This window comes from Rhipicephalus sanguineus, chromosome 1 (assembly GCF_013339695.2).
Source record: "Rhipicephalus sanguineus isolate Rsan-2018 chromosome 1, BIME_Rsan_1.4, whole genome shotgun sequence".
In the NCBI taxonomy this organism is placed as follows: Eukaryota; Metazoa; Arthropoda; class Arachnida; order Ixodida; family Ixodidae; genus Rhipicephalus; species Rhipicephalus sanguineus.
Genome location: NC_051176.1, coordinates 290,131,676 through 290,155,707, shown reverse-complemented (window position 1 = coordinate 290,155,707; position 24,032 = coordinate 290,131,676). Strand labels below are relative to the sequence as shown.

General features: G+C 46.0%; 1 protein-coding gene across 1 annotated transcript in view; it reads right to left on the bottom strand.

The window, feature by feature from the left end:
* The window catches only part of LOC119383211 (TBC1 domain family member 12), a 110,442-nt gene that overhangs the window by 37,805 nt on the left and 48,605 nt on the right, over window positions 1-24,032 (bottom strand). The window contains exon 2 of the mRNA XM_037651254.2: window positions 2,821-3,204. Within this exon, the coding sequence (XP_037507182.2) occupies window positions 2,821-3,204 (384 nt within the window). The remainder of the gene's footprint in view (window positions 1-2,820; window positions 3,205-24,032) is intronic.

The window sequence follows — 24,032 nt, the reverse complement described above, 5'->3', positions numbered from 1 at the left end:
TCTACGGCGTCTCTTTCGTCTACGCCGCTTCTTGGGGCTCATTTTCGAGCCTCCCGCTCGCATCTCTTGCTCATCAGCACTTTCGCTACTTTCGCTAGCTGTCTCACCCGCGCAGTCTAAATGATCTACATACAAATCATTTCTTTCACTCTCCAGACTGGCGGACAGCTTAACGCGCTGAGGAACAACGCAGCCGTTTTCCTCGGAACAACCTAGCTCGCATGCCTGGGAGCTGTCCACAACTGCATTGTACTCTCTGCTCTGTTCGTTCGCGACACTTCCTGAAATTACGCTGGTGTTCTTGCCTATCGGGTCGAAATATCCTGGGACACTGCATGCAAGATTCACCGTTGCGATACTCTCACTTGGTGTTTCTGCCAGCTTTTCTACAACTGTCTTAGCTGTTTCTCTAGAATTCCACTGGCACAACACCTTGTCGCACTTATTCTGGCCGTCAGCGGCCTCTCCTCTTAGCGCCGCATCTTTCGCAGCTGCCAACCTCGGTTTATTCTTGAACCTGCTGCTATCTTCACACGTGCTAGCCTTCTCTACGGCTCTGAATTGCACCGCACTCGACTGTTCATCGCACCTTTCGTGCGCTACATCTACCGATTGACCACTCCGCTGCTTTTTATCTAACCCGCGTTTTAGTCTTTCAATTTCCTCGTCCATTGCTTGCATCTCCTTCCTGTGTTGTTCAACCCTTTTTGCCTCCTCTATTTTCTGTTCCTGATCATTTAAGATTAGATTCCAAAAATAATCAATATCCTCCTCCTTGTTTTTGCTTCCAACTATTATTTCGCGGATTTTAAATGCAGGCATATCGTCGTCTACTTCTATGTCGAGCTCCCAACACAACTGCAACAGGCCATCCTTCGTCAATCTCATCAGACGTTCCAGTCTTTCACACTCATGTTCCAGCCTTTCACACTCCTCATCCCATTTTGCTTGCTCTACTTGCTTTTCTTGATTTGTTAAGATTAGATTCCCGAAGTAATCTATATCCTCCTGGTTGTTTTTGCTTCCTACTATTATATCGCGGAGTTCTGATGCAGGCGTATCGTCGTCTACCTGTATGTCGAGCTCCCAACACAACTCCAACAGGCTGTCCCTCGTCAATCTCATCAGGTCCATGGCGACTACTTTGCTTTGGCTCAGGTCTGACGAAACACAAATAAACCCACCAGCGTTTCAATTCTGGGTCTAGAGAAATTGAAGCCTGGCAAATCCCACAGCAGATACCAAAAGCCAACCACACAAGCAGCAACACGTAGCCAACATCTCTTTCTACCTTTTTTTCGTTTCTCCTTCACACTTCTACCGCCTCAAACCTCCCAAAATACTCCCCCAACGTACCCTTATCTTCTTCTACCAACTAATCTGAGGTACCATGCTTATCCTGACATGCTCAGATAATCGCCGAGTGCTGCTTTGTGCTGAGATAACAACCACAATTCCTAGGCAGTTGCTAGTTTTATCTATCTTTTAACAGGTCTAGGCTAAAAGACTCGATACATCTCAAGCGCAAAGCCAGGCACTCACCCCATTCCGTGTGGTCATGGTACGCTGCGTCGATCCCGCCGAATTCCAGGTTCCAGGGCTTTCGGCTGACCTCCGGTCCATGTCGCTCTCCGTCGATCCGTCATATCCCACCGTCTGCCATCCAGTTGTTGCGACCGGCCTTTGGAGGCGCCAGAGACTCCGGAGGAAGAGGCTGGAAGAAGGCAAACTTAACAGAGGTTTTATTTACATGGGCGAGCAGTTTGTTTCTACGTGACGTTTTCGTCCTACAGGACGAGGATTTCGTCTCTACATGACGACGATTGCGCCACGAATGAGCCCGCGGGGCTCGTTTTAAAGGGTCTCTTTCCCCAGATCCCTAGATGGGGGGATTTCTGCAAGTTGGGACGGTCCAATCGCGTCCCACACAACACTAAAGAGGGTGCCACCTACACTCGCCCAGGTCAGCGTCGTCGACTGGGGCGTGGCCACCGCACTCTGCTGCTGTTGCGCCAAAGGGTGTAACATGTGGTCCCCGCCATGTGAAGGCCGTAGGGCGATGGGTCCCACGCTCGGACACAAAAGGTCTGCAGCTCCGAAGCGCCTTGTCGATCAAATAGGGGCTGGTTGTCATCCGCGCGGACGTCGCTGTCTCGTCAAGGTAGATTTGGCGACAGAAAACCATTATGGTCATCTGGCCGAACGCGGATGGGCCGGACTGCAAGGCGCCTCACGTCCCATCTCGGGAGGACAATTCAAGCGCTTGAACCATTGTCAAGGCAAGCAGCGATTCGGCACCCGGTTCGAAGAACAGGGGACACCGCTTTCTTTTCGGCGCAGGGGCTGATCGTAACACCACCGATCCTCCTTCGCCTGGAAAAATACTGCCGGGGCATTTTCTCTCTGCTTGAGGGGCCACCGACTGCAGGCCTTGCATGCAGGGCGATGTTATCGCAAGCACCCTACGTGTGATAGAGATGGCCGGCTCCGCTCGTTTTACGTCTGCTTCAGCATGGTTCAGCCCCAGCGCCTACGTCCTTTCGCTCACTCACGCGTAGAACATACAATGCGTGGGGTGACATTATTGATTTGGACTTTATACAGAGCATGACGGCGACAACAAAAACCAGCTGAGAGTGTCCATATAATTGCTATTTCAATAAATAAAATTAAATACCATGAATGCAGTAGTTTCAAAATAGGAAACATTAAGCCCACAGGCCCAAGCTTAACAAGACTAGCGCCTTCAATAAACATGCAACATTTATCTTGGACATGCTACTGGGACAACCACCACCAGTAATTTAAAAAAATACTTACGATGGCCGCTTTTCCAGGATAAGTGCAGTAGTTGAGCTCGGCACACAACCGTCTGTGCTCTGCTTTGATGGAGTGGGTGAAGGGTCCCTAGGTGAAGGCACCCGTTCATCCCCAGCACTTTTGGACTTCCATGCCAACAGACCCTTAATGGCAGAGAGACGGCCATGCTGTCTGGCACCCTCATCGGAGGCAGACAAGTCGGTACTGACTGAAGAGCCGCTGGTGAGGGAGACGGAGTCGGATGGTCCATCAGCTGGAGCACGCCGCAGCAGCCGCGTGGAAGGCTCATAGACCAAAGCCAGGCCGTCGAGGGCCCCGTCAAGGCTGGCCAGGCCGCTGCCGGCCGGCTGCCCAGATGGGGGCAGGCCGCCGCCACTCAGGGCCCTGCATGCAAGCATGCTACTAGTGTGTTTCATCTACATATACTCCAACTGGAGGGGCAGGTAGAATCCTCCTGGCATTAGTTCAGTGGAAGAGGGCTCATTCAAAGAATACAAAGTGAAACACAAACATAAATTCCCCCCGAAAAACCAAATTATGACACAGATGATGCGACAGCGGCACATCACAAAATCTGTCTGTTCGAAATCTGTGTCCTGCAAATGGTAATGACACCAAAAGTGACCAGTCTATAGACCTTTTCACAGGAGAGGAAAAAACGCCGCCATGCTGGGCTGCGCACGGGAGTACAAAGGCTGATGTCACAGCCTCGGTAGCGCATTTGGGGGGGGGGGGGGTCACACCTATTTAGCGCAGCCCGGAGAGAATTATGGTGGTGCCCAGGGAACCGTCTGTGAAAAGGTCTACACACACACACACACACACACACACACACACACACACACACACACACAAATATATATATATATATATATATATATATATATATATATATATATATATATATATCAGAAAACAAGCGGGTACACGTACAAGAAAGCAATACTTTATGCCTCACATTTCGGATGTGACACGGTTTTCATCAGAGAATTTTTCATTCTCTGACGAAGGCCGTGCCACAGCCGAAACGTAAGGCATAAAGTATTGCTTTCTCGTACGTGTACCAGCTTATTTTCTTATACGTACTGTACCCACTGAACTTTCTCGCTGAATATATATATATATATATATACACATATCTTGTTTTTAATGCACAATCTCAGTCCTTTTAGGATAATCCGCTTTTTTCATTTTCCTGTGCTGCCCTCTGCCCTTTTAGTAGGGTTTTGGTAGGGGCCTGGACAACCGGTATTGCCAGAACGAAAGCTCAGAGATCAAAGGGCGTTTTGTGACTTTTACGCCAGGGGAAGGGCGCATGCACCGTGGCATCGTGAAAGAGGCGGATTAGCAGCGACTAACATGCTTAACCCATCAACACCATATAAACATTCTTCAGGAATTCGAGTGTAGAGTTGGCCCCTATCTTTTTAGTACATTGTTTCTGGACTATTATTCCTCCACTAGAAGCATAAGCGATAAATTTCAGGTTACACTCAAACATGCTATGTCCTTTTACGACACTGCAACTCAGGTTAAACACATGTTAATGGAATAACACTACAGCGGACTGTCCCGTTATTCTTGCTGCTATCCTACTTCAGCAGTGTTACTTCCCAGCTGTCGCACACCAAGTGGCCCATTTACACGCCATTTTTAGCTCCAGTGATGGCAATGCAATGACGGACCAAATAAAAATGCAAATACTTCGCATGCTTATGCAGCTTGATAAATATCACTTAGCATGGTGTGTATATACTCGGCATTACAATAGTATAGGAATTTGATAAAGCTATTGGTAAAACTTTTCTTAAATTTCTCTAGGACACTGAACTACTCAATTGCACTTCTTGACCAGCACGTGGAGTTTACCTGTCTTCACAATTACACTTCAAGACTATTTTAAGATCTCTGCAGTCTTAACACTTTCCTCCCTACATGTACTGCAGCCATGGCCAACCGTGCAGCATCCAAAGGGGCTATGACCAGGTCACCTGACATACTGGGGTTTCATATTGCAATGGCGCAGAAGTTCAGAACCCTGTGCACTCTCTGTTATTTAAAATCGGACTCCAATCATATGCTAGATGTTCTTCCCACCATCCGCGAGTGCCACATTGTCTTGCAGTGCATGACGTCAAACTACTACAGCCCACAAATGCATTATCTGCAATGCATAGTATAGACAGTCCAGCTATACTGGTCTGGTGATATTGCACATAAGCAGAATGAAAGAATGTGAATGGATTAAGGGGCCCGTTGTTGTTACACACAACCACATGAAGACAAGGAAATGATCGGGGTGTTATTTGAAATTCCACCTACTTCATTTCCACCTACTTATAAAAAAAATATTAATTTAGGTACTCGTATTTATTGGGAACAAGATATTGCACATAACGTATTACTGGTGAAAAGGATTATTACGCGCACAGATTTTTATTCATGTTCACCCAAAGTACTTCTTTAAAATTTGTCAGGTGTTGCACTCTTTTAACCCTTTCAGACGCCACCTATGAAGAACTATCCATAAATATGTCAAATCGATACAATGTTATTTCATGGAACTCGATATTCTATTGCAACACAAATATTGTCATAATATGCTAATTTGTGCCTGTCATAGTAATTAATTCCAATCAAACTGTAATTAAATAACTATTTATTCTGAAGTCATTGATGCTCTGTTTTTGCATAAATAGAACCAAATCTAAGGCTAGAAATATAGTGCAAATTCGTTTTCGCTTATGTACATTTTGACCAAAGAAAAATTCTACTTTTGACGTAGCTTGCAGGAAGTAGAACGTTGAACGACTTGTCTAACATGGTAGTGCCTTCAGCAAAGTGACCATATGCAACAGTAGACTGCAAAATGAAGCTAAATGAAGACAAGTTTGTTATGCAGAAGGTTCAATTCATCTAAAGCTCAATGTATCTTGATCTTTCATAGCCCCTAGTCGACAAAACTAGAAAACAAGTGGTGTACACAATTGTGTACATAGCGTCTCAAAGGGTTAACACAAGAAGGCAAAAGCCTGGCTGCATTTATGTAAGACAAATGAACTGCAACGAGCAGGTAGCTATGTTTTGCATTAAACTGACCCTTTGAACGCCATATGCAAGAACTTTTTTCTTTGTATGTTTTTTTCAAAGGTGTGCAGACTTTTGTGAAATTCCCAATATGCATCTGTAAGGCAATATGCGCACCTATGTAGTCGCACGCCTTGTTGATGCTGTGGCTGATGCTAAAGATGAATGATGGCTGAGCCCTTTGCAAGAGGTGGGTTGCTTTACACTACTCAGTTGTTATGCAATTCACATGGTGTGATGCCTGGTGCAATTACACACTTCTGCCACGCAATATTAGAAGTGTTAACAGGACTCTTCACCCGACACGATGCCTGTATAGGGTCTTTTTCCAAAACAGTTTCAGGCACTGGCGTGGCTCTACGGCAGAACGCTTGGCTGCTACACCTAATGCCTGGGTTCAATTTTGGCACAAATCCTCTTTTTTAAGGTCACACAAGTTTCTGTACCGCAAGCCACATATTTCAAGGCCAGCATCTGATGAGGCACTTAACCCATATATGCCCAAACTCAGAAAAAATGACAAAACAAATATTTTTTTTCCACAAGAAGTGTACTCCTACCCTCAAAAGAAAGCATAAGTTCTTTATTTACTGCCAGGTTAACGCAACACTGTTTTTCAAACCGTCCTATACATATAGGGCACTGGGCATTAGGGGTGCTATGTGCGGATGTGGTAAGCCTTGAAACATTTCACGTGCACACCGACATTGCACTTTTTTCTCTCCATGACGCATTTCATACAAAGCACGCGTTTGCCCGAAGAAAGCGGCCGGCATTTCACGTGCATGTCTTCCTCTCTACGACGTCTTTCACGCAAAGCACGCGTTTGCCTGGAGAAAGCGGTCGGCACGTGGCAGCATGAAAAGCAAGCAATGTCTAGGTTTGCACACGTTGAGAATGAGGCCTGTTTGATTTGCTGTAGGTGGCGCTAGTCATCAGCTAAAAAAATAGCGATGTTAGAGGGCATCAAAGAAGCGTCCTACATGTAGGACACTGGGCATATATGGGTTAAGGTGGCAGGCCACTAAAAAAATTTCTTTTAGGAGCATCCAGCGTTGAAATAACTTTTTCTTCAAAACAAGCATGTATTATTTAACTTACCCAGCCATTTCTAATGCAAAACATTGATTATTCATTTTTTGGAAGGTGATCTTTGTCAAAAATTGCCTTAAAAGTGGTAGTCACGCCAGCAGTGATAAGTGACTAATGGGTGGCTTAATTCAGTAAAGCTTAGGTATTTGTGTAACTAAAGGTTGGAGCTGTGCAATGAACGAGGATAAATATTATGCAGCAAATATCAAGGAAGTAATGTTAAAAACACCAAAAAGACGGGAAAAAAGAGCCAGTTTAGACAGAACCTTTTTGCAAAATTGGCTGTGAATTTAAAAATATTCCATGAATTTCTTTTATTCTAGTTCATTGCACAGATATATACATTGTAAACTATTATACAAAACTTCAGTTCGAAGTACACACTGAGAAAAAAGTTATGAATGTTGGCGTCACATGACTTGGAGCAAATTCTTAAGAAAAACGCAAAGAAAGATTTCCGAGCTTGCAAGAAGTGTGCGTCCCCCTGTGGCCGTTTTTATAGATTTAAAAACAATTAGAAACACAAAGTTATATTTAATGACATCCTCTTATGTAACAGTCACAAAATTTATAAAGTATTTTGAATATCATTTACAGCACTTACTTTCGAAAAAAAAAGAAAAAAACAATGTGATTTCGGTTTCGCTATACAAGCATGGGGTATGTAAAACTTGGTGTAACTTGCAAACTAATGATGATAGAAGGATAATTTTTGTTGCAACATATTTTTTAATGTTTGGGCGTTCACAAAAAACAAAAAACGAAAAATCAACCTCGTGAAAAAAATTCGACTTTTGAAGGTGGCCTACCACCTTAAAGGCTTTCTCCTTAAAATAAAGAAGCACACTTGCTCGTCATACAACTACCTTCACATATAATCAGACAAAACATTTTATGGCAACAAAATCATTTTATGGGTGACTATATGACACATGTGACTCATTTCCAGCGATATTGGTATGAACATCCTGTAAGAGCACAGCCCAGGCTTTGCAAGATGTGATCACCCAGCCACACTATAAACATAAGAGATCTTTCAAGTGCATATTATGCCCTCGCCTAAAAGTACAAACCTAATTTTGCATGCCGGAGAACCACAAAAAACTTTCATAGGTTTTATTTCTTGTATATAGAACTTCTTGTAAGTTTAAAGGAGTCCTGACACAAAAATGTTCGCCCCGCGTTTTTTTGCTGCAATGTGTTGCTGGGGGCCTGTTAGTCATAACACGGCACATCGTTTGCTGCAGCGCGCGACAGATAATTAATTACAAGCTCCTCATTACCGACACAGCCTCAGTTTCGGTTTGACAGAGCTCCAAAAACGACAAGCCGCCGGGTGCAACTATCACCACCTAGCGAGTGAAACGCTCGGTCACGTGAGCACACAGAACAGTGACGCATTTCCGCGTGGCCTGTCGTCGTCGGGCTCATTGCCGTCTGATGGCGACGATTTTCTTGCCGCGGCGATGGAAGGAATTTTCGACGTGGCGAATCACTTCAGGTTTGACCCGCTGGCGAGGAGCGATTTTCGTCGGGAAGCGCGTCAAAACAGAAATGGCGGCTACGACGTCATCATAACTTGTACCGGCTGAAACGATTACGTAGGGGAAGTAGGGGGGTCACCTCGGGTCACCTTCGAGGGTGTCAATGCACTAGGTGCGGCCTATAATGCTGGATCGCGCTCGCGAACTTCAAAATTCATATAAAATACCTTCCAAGCTTTATTCGCTGCCGATATTTTGCAGATGGTACACGCACGTACACGGGAATCGATCCAGCAGGCTATCTCGGCCGCGAAATTTTGTGTCAGTACCCCTTTAAGGTGACATGCCAATTTCACTGTGAATGCTTAGCATGGTGAAAGAATGAAAATATGAGGGAGGACATTGGCAAAGCATACAAGATGCCAAAGCATTGCAGGAAAGTTATGGCTTTACCAAAACTGTACAGAACTCCATTAATGGAAATGAAACTTCAGGCTCCACTTCTTTTACCTTCCTGTGTCCATTTATATTCAGCTTTGAAACTTTTTGTGGTTTTAAATTGGCCTTTAATTGAATCATAATGCCTGGTAATGCCATGGAACAAGGTCACGGACATTTTCCTGCATGACACAAACTGCATTCCCAATAAAACTACTTATGGCATAAAAAAAGAATATTCCACATTGAACTCTTCGGACATTTTCTAGATTTCTCAAAAAATATTAATTACAAGGAAACAAAGGAGGAAGCCGCCACATAGATGGTCACAAGCCATGGCTGACAACTGCACAGCAGCCTCACACACAATTCTTAGTAAGAATCGAATAAAAAGAACTGAGCAATTTGCTGCTTTCTATTCTGTACTTACAACTAGTCTTCACACTGCAGAAAGGAAGGTTTTGTGAAGTAAGAAAGCACTTTTATCAATGCAGTCCCAACTGACAAGGAACACTGGCATTACCTTTATGGCCTCCTTTGGGTACAGTAATACACAAGCAACGTCTTTCACACAACTACATGAATTTCTATAGAGAAACACACCACTTCTCTAACTGGCCCGTGTCACCACTTGGCTTTGAATGTTCTTAATACACAAGCATGTCTCAAATGTCTCCGATGCTACACTTCACTTTACACTGAATTTTGGATGTCATTAATGTGGCAAGCTTGCCGTCAATCAAATGTGAGCATTTTTCAGCCACAAAACTCCCTACAGTAAATGAGAGCACTGTTTGCGCACTGCTTTATAAAACTATTTTCAAAACAATGTCTGCACACACCTACTTTGCCACCCTAGCACCACACTAGTTCTCACCAAACGCTAATAGAAACTGCTAGGAAATTGCAAGGAAACGAAGAAAAGAAAAATGTGTAAGCTCTCTTTGTTGCTTACGTTTCAGAATTCTTTCCAGCACCACAGAGAAATATTCAAATGGCGACATGACAGCAATGGTTGTGTTCTGTCCAGAGCAAATTTAATTAAACTGCTGCAGAAGATAGCTGTGCACACCATTATACAATAGTATTCAGTCGTAGTAGTTGGGGGAGCATCACATTCAGATCGGAAAGGAACAGTGTGATAGTACTATCATTTTACGACCAGACGCTCGCTTTTTATTTCCCGAGAAATAATAAGCTAAAACAAACAAAGAAAAATGAGCTGCGGGTGTCATTCATAACACGCCGCGTCACGTGCCGTGACGAAACGCGGCGAGTTTCGCGTACACCAGAAAATATGCCTACGGGACAGTCACCTAGCGCGCCCTTACCGTCAGTCTGTTTGGTCCATTCTATCACAGGTATTTGATATCTGCACTGCTGCTCCCCGGGGGGATGGGACGGTTGCGCTGTGCTTCCCAGATCAGGAACGGATGCGGCAGAACGGCTCCTGCACATGTACCGCGTCATTCCATCCAATAAGTGAAACCGATCACTAAGCAGTTTTTCAGACATAGCAGCGTCCTTCACTGAAGGACCCATGACACAGCAGCCTCACTCTTGCCTGAAGTCGCCGCCGTTAGAGAGCTGACATATATCAATCCATGACGTTTAACACAAATATAAGCTGCACCTGTAAGCTAAGCGTTATCGCCAGCGCGCAATCATAGCACTCACTCGAGAAATGCCGAAAGCCACAAGGATTAAAGACCTTAAAACAAGCCATCGCAACTTGCCAACGAGCAAAATGCGCTGGCTGCAAGTTTGACAGCAGCAAACAGTAACTTACTTTCACCTGTCGCGGACAGCAGTTTACTAGAACGGCCGACGCCGCTACGCATGACGACATCGATTCTTCGTGTCTTTATCACCCTCACTGATGCACCAATTTCCCCTGCAGCTGCAATCCTCGGAGGAATCGTCATCCTTAAGCCTAAATTCCAGCTTCTTGAACACTTCCCAGACTGTCACCAGGAACGCAAAATGCCACGTGCACAGCTGCTGAGAACAGAAAATTCAAAATGTACTAACCATGATTACGTTAATGATACGTGATCCCGTCCTGACAGATGTGCGTTTGTATCTACATCGCACTCCTTAACGCACCGTGCCCTAGCAAGCAAGCTAAAGCACCGCGGGCCATTCCGACAGCCGTGGAAGCGACTGCAAGACGCCTGGCGGGTGGCACGCACTTACCAATTTTCATTTTATGCAGTGCAACGATAAAATTTGGCCATTTTATATGTTTAAATACACACTTGTGCTTACGTGTAATTGTAAAAATAATGTTACGGCATTTGTGAAATATTGTGTCCCCGAAAGGTGCACCACTCACGTACGCAAAAAATTTGCAGAGATAAGATATCTGCGCTTTTGTGATGCTTGAATGAACGCCGGCCTTCTACAGCGATCACACTTGCGTACCTTGAAGATCACGGTGCAATTTTTGTCCCGTCGCGAATGCGAACTTACACTTACGCAATGACACATGACATCAGCAACACTGTGGTATTAGTGACGGACGGTCGGATGGTTTGTGCGGTGAATGAAGTCGGATGCTTGGAGGTGGAGAAAGGAGCTTGTCACACATCCGATACTGCTCGTCCGCCAAATGCGGTAATCGGTTGTTGCGTGCTTGCATTTCTACAGGTTAGTGCTGACAGAACACATTGGTAGCTAGCTCGAAAGTTTGCAACCAGTCCAGGAATTTAAAGGCTTAACAAAGTTGTCGCGTTACATCTAGCGGCCACACTGGTAAATTTCGTTTGGATGCAGGAGATCGCGTATGGTTTGTTAAGAGGTGTACGCGCGCTAATATAAGCCCAACTCTGGCCTGATTGGTGATTTCGCTTTTCATATAATGTGTGCCTTGGTGTCGTTGTTCTTGTAGCATTCGACAATATGGATAGCTCACAGACTGCACTATAAACGTGTGCTGCTAGCGGTTCTGCAAGGTGCTAGTGAATAAGTAGCGGATCCTGAGATTTAGGTAGTGGCGCGTGATTGTTCTGTAAAGCTAACATGCAACAAATAAAAACTTGTGCTTTTTCGTAGCGTGAACTCTCTTGTAATTCCGAGGCATGGCATCCGGCGAGGAGATCTGCGTAAGTTACCGATCTTCATTTATTGCATCTTTTGTTAGTCGATATAGCTTTGTATTAATGCATGCTATAAACGCCCCAGCCACCAGGCTTGCGTGGCGTCAGGGCTCGACAGCTTTATCGCCGCGCTAAGCTAGAAAGCGTTTTCCTATTTCCCTTGGATCATGGGTTTTGTTGATATGGTCCAGATGCCACGGCCAGCATCCGCACAGCGTTCTTTTTTCATTGTGTTGCGGATATGGCAGGCAAAGCTATTCGTTATGTATCTTGCGGTGCACACGGACGGAGAGCATTGTCCGCCCTTCAAGTTGCATGCGTCGTGTGCGGAGCGGCATAGTACCACATTAAAACCTGTACGTCATGTTGCCCTTTGTTCCCAGCCTTTGTACAACTCTGAATATTTTATTTTATTATGTTGGCTGGCAAGATGAGCTTTTTGCATGTGCAATTCGTAGGTCGCGCTTCACACTAAACGTTGCCTGTGTGACACTTCTATCGATATATCTAACGCGAATGTCTTTTCTCGTAAAAATAAAATATCGATATTTTATCCAACTGTTCTGGAAACAAAAACGAGATGGTAGATATATATGAATACTAACCGCATGCCCGACGTAAGGTAGAAAAATGAGCGGATGTTCGTCTCAGAAAGCCCTGAACGGCAGTGGAAGGCATCGATGCTATATATATATATATATATATATATACATACATACATACATACGTTGTGACGTGCTGTCAAATAGTATTGTGTGTAGCGGCGCCCGTACATTTATATATGCAAGACTTCGCGAAACCAGAACAGTTGAGTACCAGCAGTCGATGAAATAACGTAATAATAGTCTCTTCACTGTCTTCTATTAGTACTGTCCAGCGCTGAGATCGGTTGCTTGGTGTCTCCTCTGGGAGGTGGACAGTTTCGTGGTCGGGTTGCCGACGTGAAACGTCAAGTTTGGCCGCATAAGTCCGGCGCAATGGTTCCTCAGACGCTGTGGCACGCATGGGCGTCGGCAGGGGGATGCAAAAAGGGCACTTGCCCCCCCCCCCCCCCCCCCCCCCCTTCCCCCCCAAACACAGCCACAAGCCCTCCCTCTCCGCGATGCAACACGGGTTTGCACCACCGAAGACAAAATCCTGCCGACGCCCATGGTAGCACGTGCTTGTGCCCGAAAACAAACGGGCTGTAAGACGCGTACACTCGAGTATTTGGGGAGTATTTCTGCCACACAACAATAATCGTCATTCGACTTGTTCGCGTTTCCTTTCTTGAAAACCCGGCTGTCGTCACTTTTTTATCAAGAATGCTATGTCACGCTGATAACGCGCGCGCCTTTCGTGACCGGGAAATGCCGGGACCGCGGTGATAAGGCGAGGAAAGTAGGCGAGGTGGATGGCAATTATTGTTGTGTGGCAGAAATACTCCCCAAATACTCGATTTTTTCTTAGAGTGTACATATAGTGAGAGAAATATAGTTGACGGTTAATATCGCCCAGCTGGTGCGCGTCGCCACACCAAAGTACATGGTTAAATATGTCATTTATCGACGTGTTCAACTATGTGGATAGGGCCGGGGAACGGAAGAAGACAGCCGAAAAATTTCGTGTGAAGCCAGAAAATTCATTTGGACACCCAAGAGGGAACACAGTGAAGTCACAAGCACTTTACGCGTAAAAGGGAAGAGAAGAAGATTCATGTATGTTGGTTGGTTGGTCAAACTTTATTAAACTGTCCTGAGAGACGCGACTAGCGCGCAGTGGGCATTTCCCACGTTGGTTATGTTAATCAGGCAATACACGTACATTTATATGCCGTATTTACTCGAAAATAGGTCGAGCACGAATATAGACCCCACTATATTGTGTTAGACGAGAAATTAAAAAAAAAATGTATATTCGAATATAGGTCGACCCATATCTTTTGAGAAACGGAAATATTGGAACACAACACGCCTTTATTTGCAATAAGCACAGCTTTATTAATTACAATACGCACTCACAAAACCCATTGCATACGTGTCAGTTTTACGCGGCAGAAGCAAGGCCTTGGCGATCTGTATTGTCTCAACTGTTGGTGACAACGGAATAACATGCACTTCAGTGGTCATGGTTCTGGTGATGACGCCGTTCTCATTTACACGGTTTTATCCTTCGACATAATATCTTTACTGAGTGTGCTGCGTGCAGCTACGGTGGCCGAGTCGGAACTATATGCGTCGGCAGCGTTCACGGTGCTCTCCGAACGTTTTTAGTAGAGATACTAGTGCTATTTTTCCTTTTTATTTTTGCGCAGTGTCACTTTGCTGCAAATGAAAATATGTAATGCTCCAGTGTAGCTTGCGCTGCTGGAAGAACGGCTGGTGCGACAGTGGAACTCCATTAGTTCGGTAGTTTGCTAGCTGTGATTACGAATATAGGTCGAGTTTCTTTGGTCACGAATTAGGTCCGTATCTGATTATGGGTGACGTTTCTGGAGGGAAAAAAAGCTAAAAGTCGACCTGTAATCGAATAAATACGGTATGTGTATATTGTCACGTGGCAAACACCATGCCAACCGTCGTTTAATGATCTTGGACGGTTGCCGTTCAGTGGGGTTCAGCTTATTATTTTTTCGTTTTTTGTTTTCTGCTACGTTCTGCGTACCATAGAATATTTTATCTAATTGTAAACTTCGAAATTCCCCGCTTTGACCGTTTTTCTTAACCACCCGATTCTTTTTCGGGGGTGGCACCTCCTTGATTTGAAGTGGAGGCCGGGCAGGCAGATGTGGTCAAGTGTCATTTTGGGCTCTGTATGCCATAGCAAAAAAAAATTTCGGGGGGGGGGGGGGGGGCACAGCCCCGGTGTGTGCCCAGAGGGTAACGAATATATTCTAAAAAAAGTCAATTGTTGGGCTATAGTTGGCCGTGCATTACTGGCTATCAGCGCAAGGAGTAAAACGCCAAACACAAGAAATAAGACGAATACAAGCGCTTGTCTTCTTTCTTGTGTTAGTCGTTTTATTCCCCGCGTCTCAACCCGAGGTTAACAAGTTGTACCAATTGTTGCCCATTCGTTCTACCTTATACGCAAGCGACAACTCGCCTATAGATCCCGTCTTGTCACAATAGATGTCACCTCACTCTGATGACCAACGACATAACTTACATAGGCGCCAGTGTTCGGCGCACCGATGGGATCGGCGTCGCGTCTTCGGCTTACGACTCTTGAACGTAATACCGAATTAAGCAGTGACCACAATATGGATGCTAGTTGAATTTCAATTAATGTCATGGTTAGATCAAATGAACCCAGCACAGTTAGAAGGCCTATTAGAAAGCGGTGAACTGGTAATCGGGTCGTCTTAATCTGCGCTACAGCTAGATTAAGCCGAAAGCTATTTCGCACAGTAATTCTCGCACAAGACATAATTTTGAAGTTGAACAGAAAACAAATAAACATAACACAGTGGAAAAGCTCGTTATCGTTGGCTGGCAGTTAGACTGAACATTACAAATGTCTGGAGCGGCCGTAGCCGCCAATTACATTCACTCATCATCTGGCGCTTTGGTCGAAAATTGTAGGTATAGTGGACTCATTTTCGGTTCCTGCTCATCAGTGTGCATCGAGTCGGGCAAGGTACAATGATGACCACAAATGCGAATGTGGGCGTCGAGCGACCGCCTGGCGCCTCTATTTCATCGTGAGCCTTGTCGAGACCAGCGGTGATTTGAACGGGGCGATCCTACTGCGCCGCACGGCACATGCTTGATCATTCTCAGCGTCGTCGCCCAACGAGGCGACGGTGGTACTTAAAAGACGTAACAAACAGGAACAGAGGCATCAGTTAAGAGGGGGGGGGGGGGAAGCCCCTTTGGGCCTAAAACTTTATATCCCCAATTTCAGGCTGAACTTATTCAAGACATGCAATAGTATACTGCTGGAATGAACCTTGTGTGAATAAACTTGAAATTTTGATTACAAAATTGTTTATTTTATGCGGAGTAAACAGCGTACTTGAAAAGAAGACACGTTCAGTCGCACAGAAAAAGTGGCATACAGGGCCGTCCAGTGTGTATAGTGTATCCCTCGTTTTGTGTGCGAGTGAACATGTCTTCTTTTCAAATGTGCCGCTTCTTCCATATGGCTCACCAGCCGCCTCATCAATTTCTACTTTATGCGCCTCCCTCAATACACAGCTACTTCGGTTCCGGACTACTTCGTAAGGGCGTCGCCGATTGAGTACCCCCCCCCCCCCCGCAAAAAAAAAAAGGAGTGCAGGTGGGGTTTAAGCTGCGCCTCTCTTCAGGATTGTGTACCGATGACTATTCCTTCCGTATATTGACTCATCACGGGGTCAACAGTGATACTTCACTTGTGTAGATCGAGTTTATCTGATGCTAAACATTTTCATATTCGTTCGTGCTCCCCCCCCCCCCCCCCCCCCAGATTTTAAAAATATTTGCATGCATATATATATATATATATATATATGCAAGGTTCGCTGACCACCCCCACCCCCCCGAAAAAATTTCTGGCCACGCCCCTGATACAAAGAGCGACGCCGGTGATACTCTGTAATGAATGAAAAGGCGCCAAAATTTGGAACGTAGCGGACGAACAGGGAAAAAGAGAATAATCCCGTTCCAGCGCGGCACAGACACACGCGCCAATCGTTCGGCTGTGTACTCTGAATGGATGGTCGGCGTACGTGTAGCCTCTGCTCGCCGGGGGCGCGTTCTTGGCTGCAGTGCAGGAGCTACGACACTGTCATCTGCCTTAAACGACAGCTGTATGTGCTGCAGCTTTGTCGCAGCAAGATAAACGCGACCTTGTGAGCGGAAAATTAGTCACGCTCCGGTGAGCAACAATAAATGCTACAAAGGTGACGCACATCGCGACGGCTTTCTCGCTTAACTTCAATATTTCGACTGCGAAAAGAATTCCCCTTGCTCTTCGGTGCGCATTCGCTTGGAGAATTAATTCGCTGTTCAAAATTTTCGAATATTGATTTCTGTCACCACATAATGTAATACTTATTGGGAGTGTCGAGAGACAAAAATCTGTCGATGGCGGCTGTTCTGAATCATTCTGCACCGGCTCCTGAGTACACGCACGGAGAAACTTACTTGTGCTCAATAAATTCCAACCATCCTTTAAGAATGTCTGACCTCATATAGGTATCCTACAAATTTGTCTCGCTTCAGACAGAGCATGCAAGTTATTATTTGGTGAGACGCGTCAATGGTGAGCCCAGTCAATAACGCTAACCGCTTTCAGCGGACGTCGCGCTTTACATTAGTCCTAAAACGTGCCGTTCTCTTATTGCTTTCATCTGTGCTAGCTTTTCCCTTACAGTTGTTTCAACAGGGCTATTAAACAGTGCCCGAGGCGGCAGGAAGAGACGTTGAGACAGAAACAAGGTTTCTTTCTCGACATCTCTGGCGCTGTTTTACGGCCATATAAAGCTTGCCGTTGGACGAGTTGCGGTTGTAATCCGCATAAGGCGCTTCATTGCGCAACTAAGAAAAGAAAGAAATCGTTGGATGGAGAGAATAAAACGGGGCACAGTGCTCGCCGTGTGCACTGTTTTCTTCGCTCCTTCTTACCATTCCTTTATTTTCTTACTTGCGCGTAAAGGGCCGTTCTGCTATCGCTGACGTGGTCGACCACACAAATGAAAATTATTATTTCTTATTTATACAAACTCTTTGGTTGAACGAGCGTCCAATTGTGACCGTCATTTTAGGCATCAGTGTCATTTCAAGTAAATTGACCCCCCCCCCCTTTCTTTTATTTCCTTCTTTATAGCGGTTTTTTTTTTTTTACTAAGCGGACTCCATGCAATATTTATGTCTTATTTTGTTTGTAAATGAAGATAATAACAATTGAGAATTTTGATGCGGTATTCGGAGGTCGTTTTTATCGTATGTTTGTATTCGATTCCGGTACACGTTAATTGCTATACGAACACTCGATTCTTTTTTTTCCCTTCAGTATGTGACGTTACCTTTACCTCCCTCTTCTGTATAGAGCCTGCATGGTTGTGTTTTGGCAGGATGCTCTTGCTGTCTAATGGCGTAGTTTTTTTGCTACGGACATCGAAGGTGCTTTAAGGAGTACTTGCGGGACATTCCGCATTTTCTCTATTTCTTTTTTTTCTGCAAAAGGAAGCTTCAGTCTCTCGTGAGTTGCAGAAAAGAAACACGCGCAAGGCGTCACAGCGCCCCGAAATAATTCGCTACACTGCAAGTTTCTACAAACAGTATACTGTGGCAGAATGGAGCCGAAATGCAAAAGCACCCGTGTACTTAGATTTAGGGCACGTTAAAAAAACCCTGGCGGTCGATGTTAATCCTGAGTCCTCCAGTACGGCGTGCCTCGTAATTGTACCATTTACCCGTGAAACCCAATAAATTAAATTGACGGCGGCGGATGCGTCATGACGACGGGCTCGCCCTGTTTCTGCTGCTGCCTGCCACACCCGAGCCCAGTCAGCAAAAACGCGCGCGCCTCTTTATATTTTGTTAGAGTTACTGCATATGCTGCCTTTAGGTAGCAGAGTTGCGCATCTGTCTTCCAAACGCCACCAGCGACCATGCGTTGCGGAAAAGCTGACGCTGGGGCCAATTTTTGTATTTCTCGATGGCGCCGCTGCAGCGAACTGGATTGACACCAGTCATTCACATTAAAGTAAATCACCGGTCTTCGACACGCCAAACATGTCGACCGGTGACCCGGTGGGCATGTCGCCTGCAAAAACGGAGTGAGTCTTCGCGACATAGCCATGGTTGCTAGCCAGACCTATGCGCAACTGTGCTACCCAAAGGTAGCATATACAGTAACTCTATATTTTGTGATAGCCATTTTACTATAGCCTTGCATAGCTGCGCAACGTCGGCAAATTTTGCTTCAATCAATGATTTCTGCCAGGGGAATTTCCCTCCCAAGGAGTGTGTCGACCCGTCGCTGACGGCAACGTGATATATTATATATATACATAGCTTGACATGTTGTGAAGTAAATATGTTTTTGCTGCCGCGTTGTCGCATGCAGTATATGTAAGCGCGGGACTCGTATGTAATTGGCAGATCTTACCAAGTAGCACGTAGTAGAAAGACAGTGAAGTGAGCCTGTGCATATAACAGCTGACTACACTGTACTGAGGAATGCTCCATTATATCACTGCCCATCTTTTCACGGTCTATCAGTTTTCGGCCGGATTTGTCGGTCTCGATTAAAAGACATAATTTTCGGTTTTCTGCGGCACTATATACTGTACTTGAAGCTTTTCTTCTTCTGTCACTGTGTTTTGTTACTAACGGGAACATCTGTTTATCGATTTTTTTTTCCTTTTGTTGGTGTCTAATATGATAAAGAAATAATGATTGCTAGAATATAAAGTTTGCATAATTTTCTTTTCGCACTTTATGAAGTGTATTCAAAATTTGCGTTGTGGTGCGACCCCCTGTATTTTTTTCTTTTTTATGAGCTGTTAAACTTCTTTACTGGTAAGCAGTCCAGTGATAATCAGTCCAAGACAAAGCGGTGCTGCTAAAATTCATAGCTAAGACGATTCCATTTCAGCTTCTGGAATAAATCTGCGAAGTAGTATATCTCCCAGAAAGAAGGATTATACCCGGTGAAATGGCCGTTTTCCGGGGAAACAGCATTTGGTTTCGCTAGAATGCATAGGCCCGCTGCAATGAAATATCGCGATAAGGTTAGGGAGTACAGGACCAGTGGATAGTCCAGTACACTTGCAATACGTTTTCAGATACCATATCCAGATAGCAGGGCTTGAAGCCTTTATGCCTGACAGGACCGTTCGCTGCTACAGTAGACCATGCGCCCCACCACATGCTTCGCCAACCGAAGACCCGTTTATTTTTTTCATAAATTCGTTTTGCATTCCATAACTGAGGTGTTTTGTACTTCCACACGAAGGCTCTCTGAAACTATAGGAGTGCCACGTGGTCTAAGAAAGGTCTAAGATTGGCCTTTATCGATTATGTTGGTGTTGATTCTTTCAGCAGCTCCCTAAATTGTGGCTGGCCACTGTAGTAAAATCTCTGATCAGGTTAAAGCATTGCGCCGCAATATATGCCTGCTACGCAAATGCGTAACAAAAAAGAAAGAAAAAAGGCGAGTGGGAAAATGCAGTCAAATAAAAAGCAAACAGGGTTCATGGTGCGTTCACGCGCGAACATGCAAGTTCCATGTTCAGCTGCGAGATATCGCGCTCCGGTGCTGTATCAAAGGACAGCCATGTTTTATTTTATTTAGATTCCATTGTATCGAATGTCCTAGCAAGTATCTACATTAGATGCTTCATTCGCCTTTGTGCAGTCGCACTTGCCTCATCCGTCGGCACTCGATCGAGAGCTGCTGGTAAGTTCTAAAGAGACCTGTGCTGTCTCTTCTAGAATTCGTTTTGTGACGCCGTGGAAATCACGCACATCAATGATAGATAACGGTGAGCGGAAATGTATATCAATCATTATGGCTCCAGGGTGGCCCTGACGGCTTAGAATAAGCCGTCCCCTACAGAGGGAGGTTGGCCGAAAGGCATTCTCGACGAGGAAGCTTTGGAGGATGTCTGCGAGTGAGCGCATGCGTCGCATATCTTGTGGACCAGCGTGCTGCTGGCCGAACACAAGTGCGGCCCAAAAGGGCAGCTCCAAAGCTTGCCTACTCCTTGGTCGGGCGGGCCTTTTACAACCCGACGGAGCGTTCGATATGTGCACGGAAGGCGAGAGGGGGTGCGTACCACTTTAGGTCTGCCGCGCCGGCGTGCTTTTACGACCCTGACCTGGCGCTCGGTGGTGTGGGTACGAAAGCTGGCCTTTCCGCTCTCTTAGCTATCTCTCACTGGGTTGCAGAAGTTGGCGTCTTTCCTTACCTCAAACGACTATCGCCTGTTTAGTTGTTCAGCAATATTTTGCATGCAGTGCTCGCGGACCCCTTGTGCCCAACTGCCTCGCTGTTAAGTTACTTATTTCCTATAAGAGACGATCAGCGTTCGCTTTGTCAGCTTCGATCAGGGAGATACAAGTTAAATAAGAAAATACGTTTTCCCGGTTCGTATGCTCAGATAGTTTGGCGACACCAAGAGCAAAATCGCGTGACAAGGTCCCCATATCGGTTTCATCAGAGTCGTTTGGTGCTTTTTTTTAATGTATCAGATGACTACGTTTTTATGTTCACGTATTTAAAGAACCCCTCACCAGGCTACGTTGTAAATTATGGCATTACACTGGAAGTTAGAAGATGCCGTCCACTGGCGTAGCACGGGGGGGGGGGGTTAATTCCCTCACCGAAATTTTTAAATTTTGCATGTGTATATATGCATGCACACATACAAACGCACGCACGAACATACATAGAGTATGGCTGCGTGCGCACTTGTCTCGTGGAGGGAGGGGGGGGGGGGGAAGGTGGTTGTATGTCTTGTGCTTTCACCGCGATGTCCGCGCTGAAGCACGGCCGGTCTGGAGGCGCGCGCTCAAGGAGCGAGCGCGCGCCTCTAGACCGGCCGTGGCTGAAGTTGCACAGCGTACGAGGGTCACTTCGCTCGCTGCAGCGGCCGCGTTTGCGAAACGAGCACGCTGTTCAAACAGAAATAAGTAACAACTGTGAAACTTGATCTTTCGCGCTCGCCCTGATTGTGTTCTTTTCGTACGTCCTTTGCGCTTGAGCGACGCGCTGGAAATTTCGAGCTGCATTCCGTTCTTCGCGTTACATTCCAATTTGTTGCTATCGCATTCATTGCTTCGCCGTTGCGGCGAAACTGTGACTTTTAAATGCGGAGCACTTCTTAGTCGTACCTGCGGCGTCGGCGGCGCCTTCCACACCCCCACTGCGCATGCTCGGCTCGTCTCGTGCCGGCAGCAAGCCTCTCCCTCCCTCTCCTCGCTCCCTCCCTCCTCTTCCTCGAACGCGGGCGGCGAGCGCGCGTTCGGAATTCAGTCAAGGGCGTCTTTACTTGGCTTTCGCTTGACTTGACGCTTTGCTTGACTCGAGTAGATGCGATGGAAGCAACAGTACCTTCAATCAGCGTCCCACCACTCGTAGAAGGCAACGTTAACCCACCCTCACCGTCGTCGGCTTCAACAACAGCAAGCAACGCAGAAGACAAGGCTGCGAAGAGACGAGCATACGACGCTGAACGCAAGCGTTTGAAGCGAGCTGCGGACCCGGAACTTCGTGCACGCTGGAGCCGTTCAAGTCGTACTTGGTGTGCGCATCGTGTAACAATTAAGCATTCCCAAACCATACCCAATTACGCAACATTCACGCGATACCCCCACCACTCTGCGACGCATTTACTCAAGTTCCCCCCGTGGGAAGATGCGGGCGACATTTGTTTCCAATAAATGTTTTTACCGCCACCACCACCGCTGGCACCACCGCGCTAGAATTACTGTATATGCTACCGTTAGGTAGCAGAGTTACGCATCTGTCTTCCAAACGCCGCTAGCAACCATGCATTGCGGAGAAGCTGACGCTCGGGCCAATTTTTGTTTTTGTTTTTTCTACGCCGCTGCTGCAGTGAACTGAATTAACACTAGTCATTGACAGCCAATGTTTATCGCCGGTCTTCGACACGCCAGACATGCTTATCGGCGACACGGTAGGCATGTCGCCTGCAAAAACGCAAAGCGACTTCACCGCATAGCTGTGGTTGCTATAGCCGGACCTATGCGCAACTCTGCTACCTAAAGGTGGCGCGAGCACAGAGCCACCTCCCACTCGGCGGCGTTTAAGCTAACTACGACTAATCCGACGCGAAAACGACTTTATGGGGGGTGATAGAACCCCCACTATGCAATGACACCCACCGCCTTCTTCAGCCTGCAAACAGGCCAATGTCTTCCACGTCCTGACTAAACTCGATGATGGGCAATTCGCTCAGCACAATGCATGATTGGAAAGAGGAATTAAACGTAAAATTGCGAAATGCAAGTAAACTTGCTAGTGCAATCATTTGAGCAGCGCTGCCTGGAAGCGTAGCCTCGAACCGGTGCATTTTCATCACTTTGTCTCTCTCCACCGCGTATCCGTCAGTCCGGCCACTGCCGCTGGTGTGCGCGCATTGACGCGTTTTGCATTGCGTGACGCGTGAGAGGTCAATGTGTTTCGATTTTTCAATACGTTAATGCACTTGTGCTGCCGAAAATCGAAATGTCGGACGAGAACAGGTCGACAGGCCGTACCACTGCACCGTGTTTGGCCGTGACAACGACTATCGGAAGCGTAAAAGACTGCCAGCCAAGACATGCGAAGTACGCCATGCTTCGAAATGACTTCGCGTCTCTTAGGCCGCACGCCTTTTTCTCCTGCAAATAGTATATTATATGTGGTGTCTGCACTTGTGGCCATTTCTTCAAGTCATCACAGCAGCTTGTGATTGTGCTTGGGTGCTCGTACGCTTTATCATCTGCACCAAAGAGAAGCTATGTCAAAGCTGACGATTAATACACATAATGTTTGGCCAAGAGTTGTTTTCTTATAACATCAGCATCCCTCATTTCTATGCTACAGCACATAATTTACAATGCCTGCGGCTTATAGAGAAATGTTTCATCTAAGTGCGTGCAATTTCGAGATTATCGAATTAGCGCTTTCCAAACTACATGACAGAAAGGCTCGCATGACATAAGTGTTCTTTGGTGCAGGTACGCGCCTCTAGCGTTTCGTCAAGACCACGTTCTTTCTCGACTTGTCAGTCACGTGACGATAACTGGGGTAGCGTTGTGACAACCGGACTTTTTTTTTCCCGCGGCAACCTGGGTGTCGTGAGTAATCGACCCACGTTCGTTAAAGCCAGGTTGTTACCTGAACACGTGTGCTCGTCTTAGTGCTTCTCAAATACTCGTCAAAAAAAAAAAAACTGTCAACAATGTCACCAAAAACGATTGCGCGCTCGGCATATCGAGTGGCGGCTGCTCGCGCCGAAGCGAACTTGCGCCATGCCGTGCTTCCAGATGTGCAACAGGCTTATTTTCATTTTCTCATCGTGTTGTTTCTACGC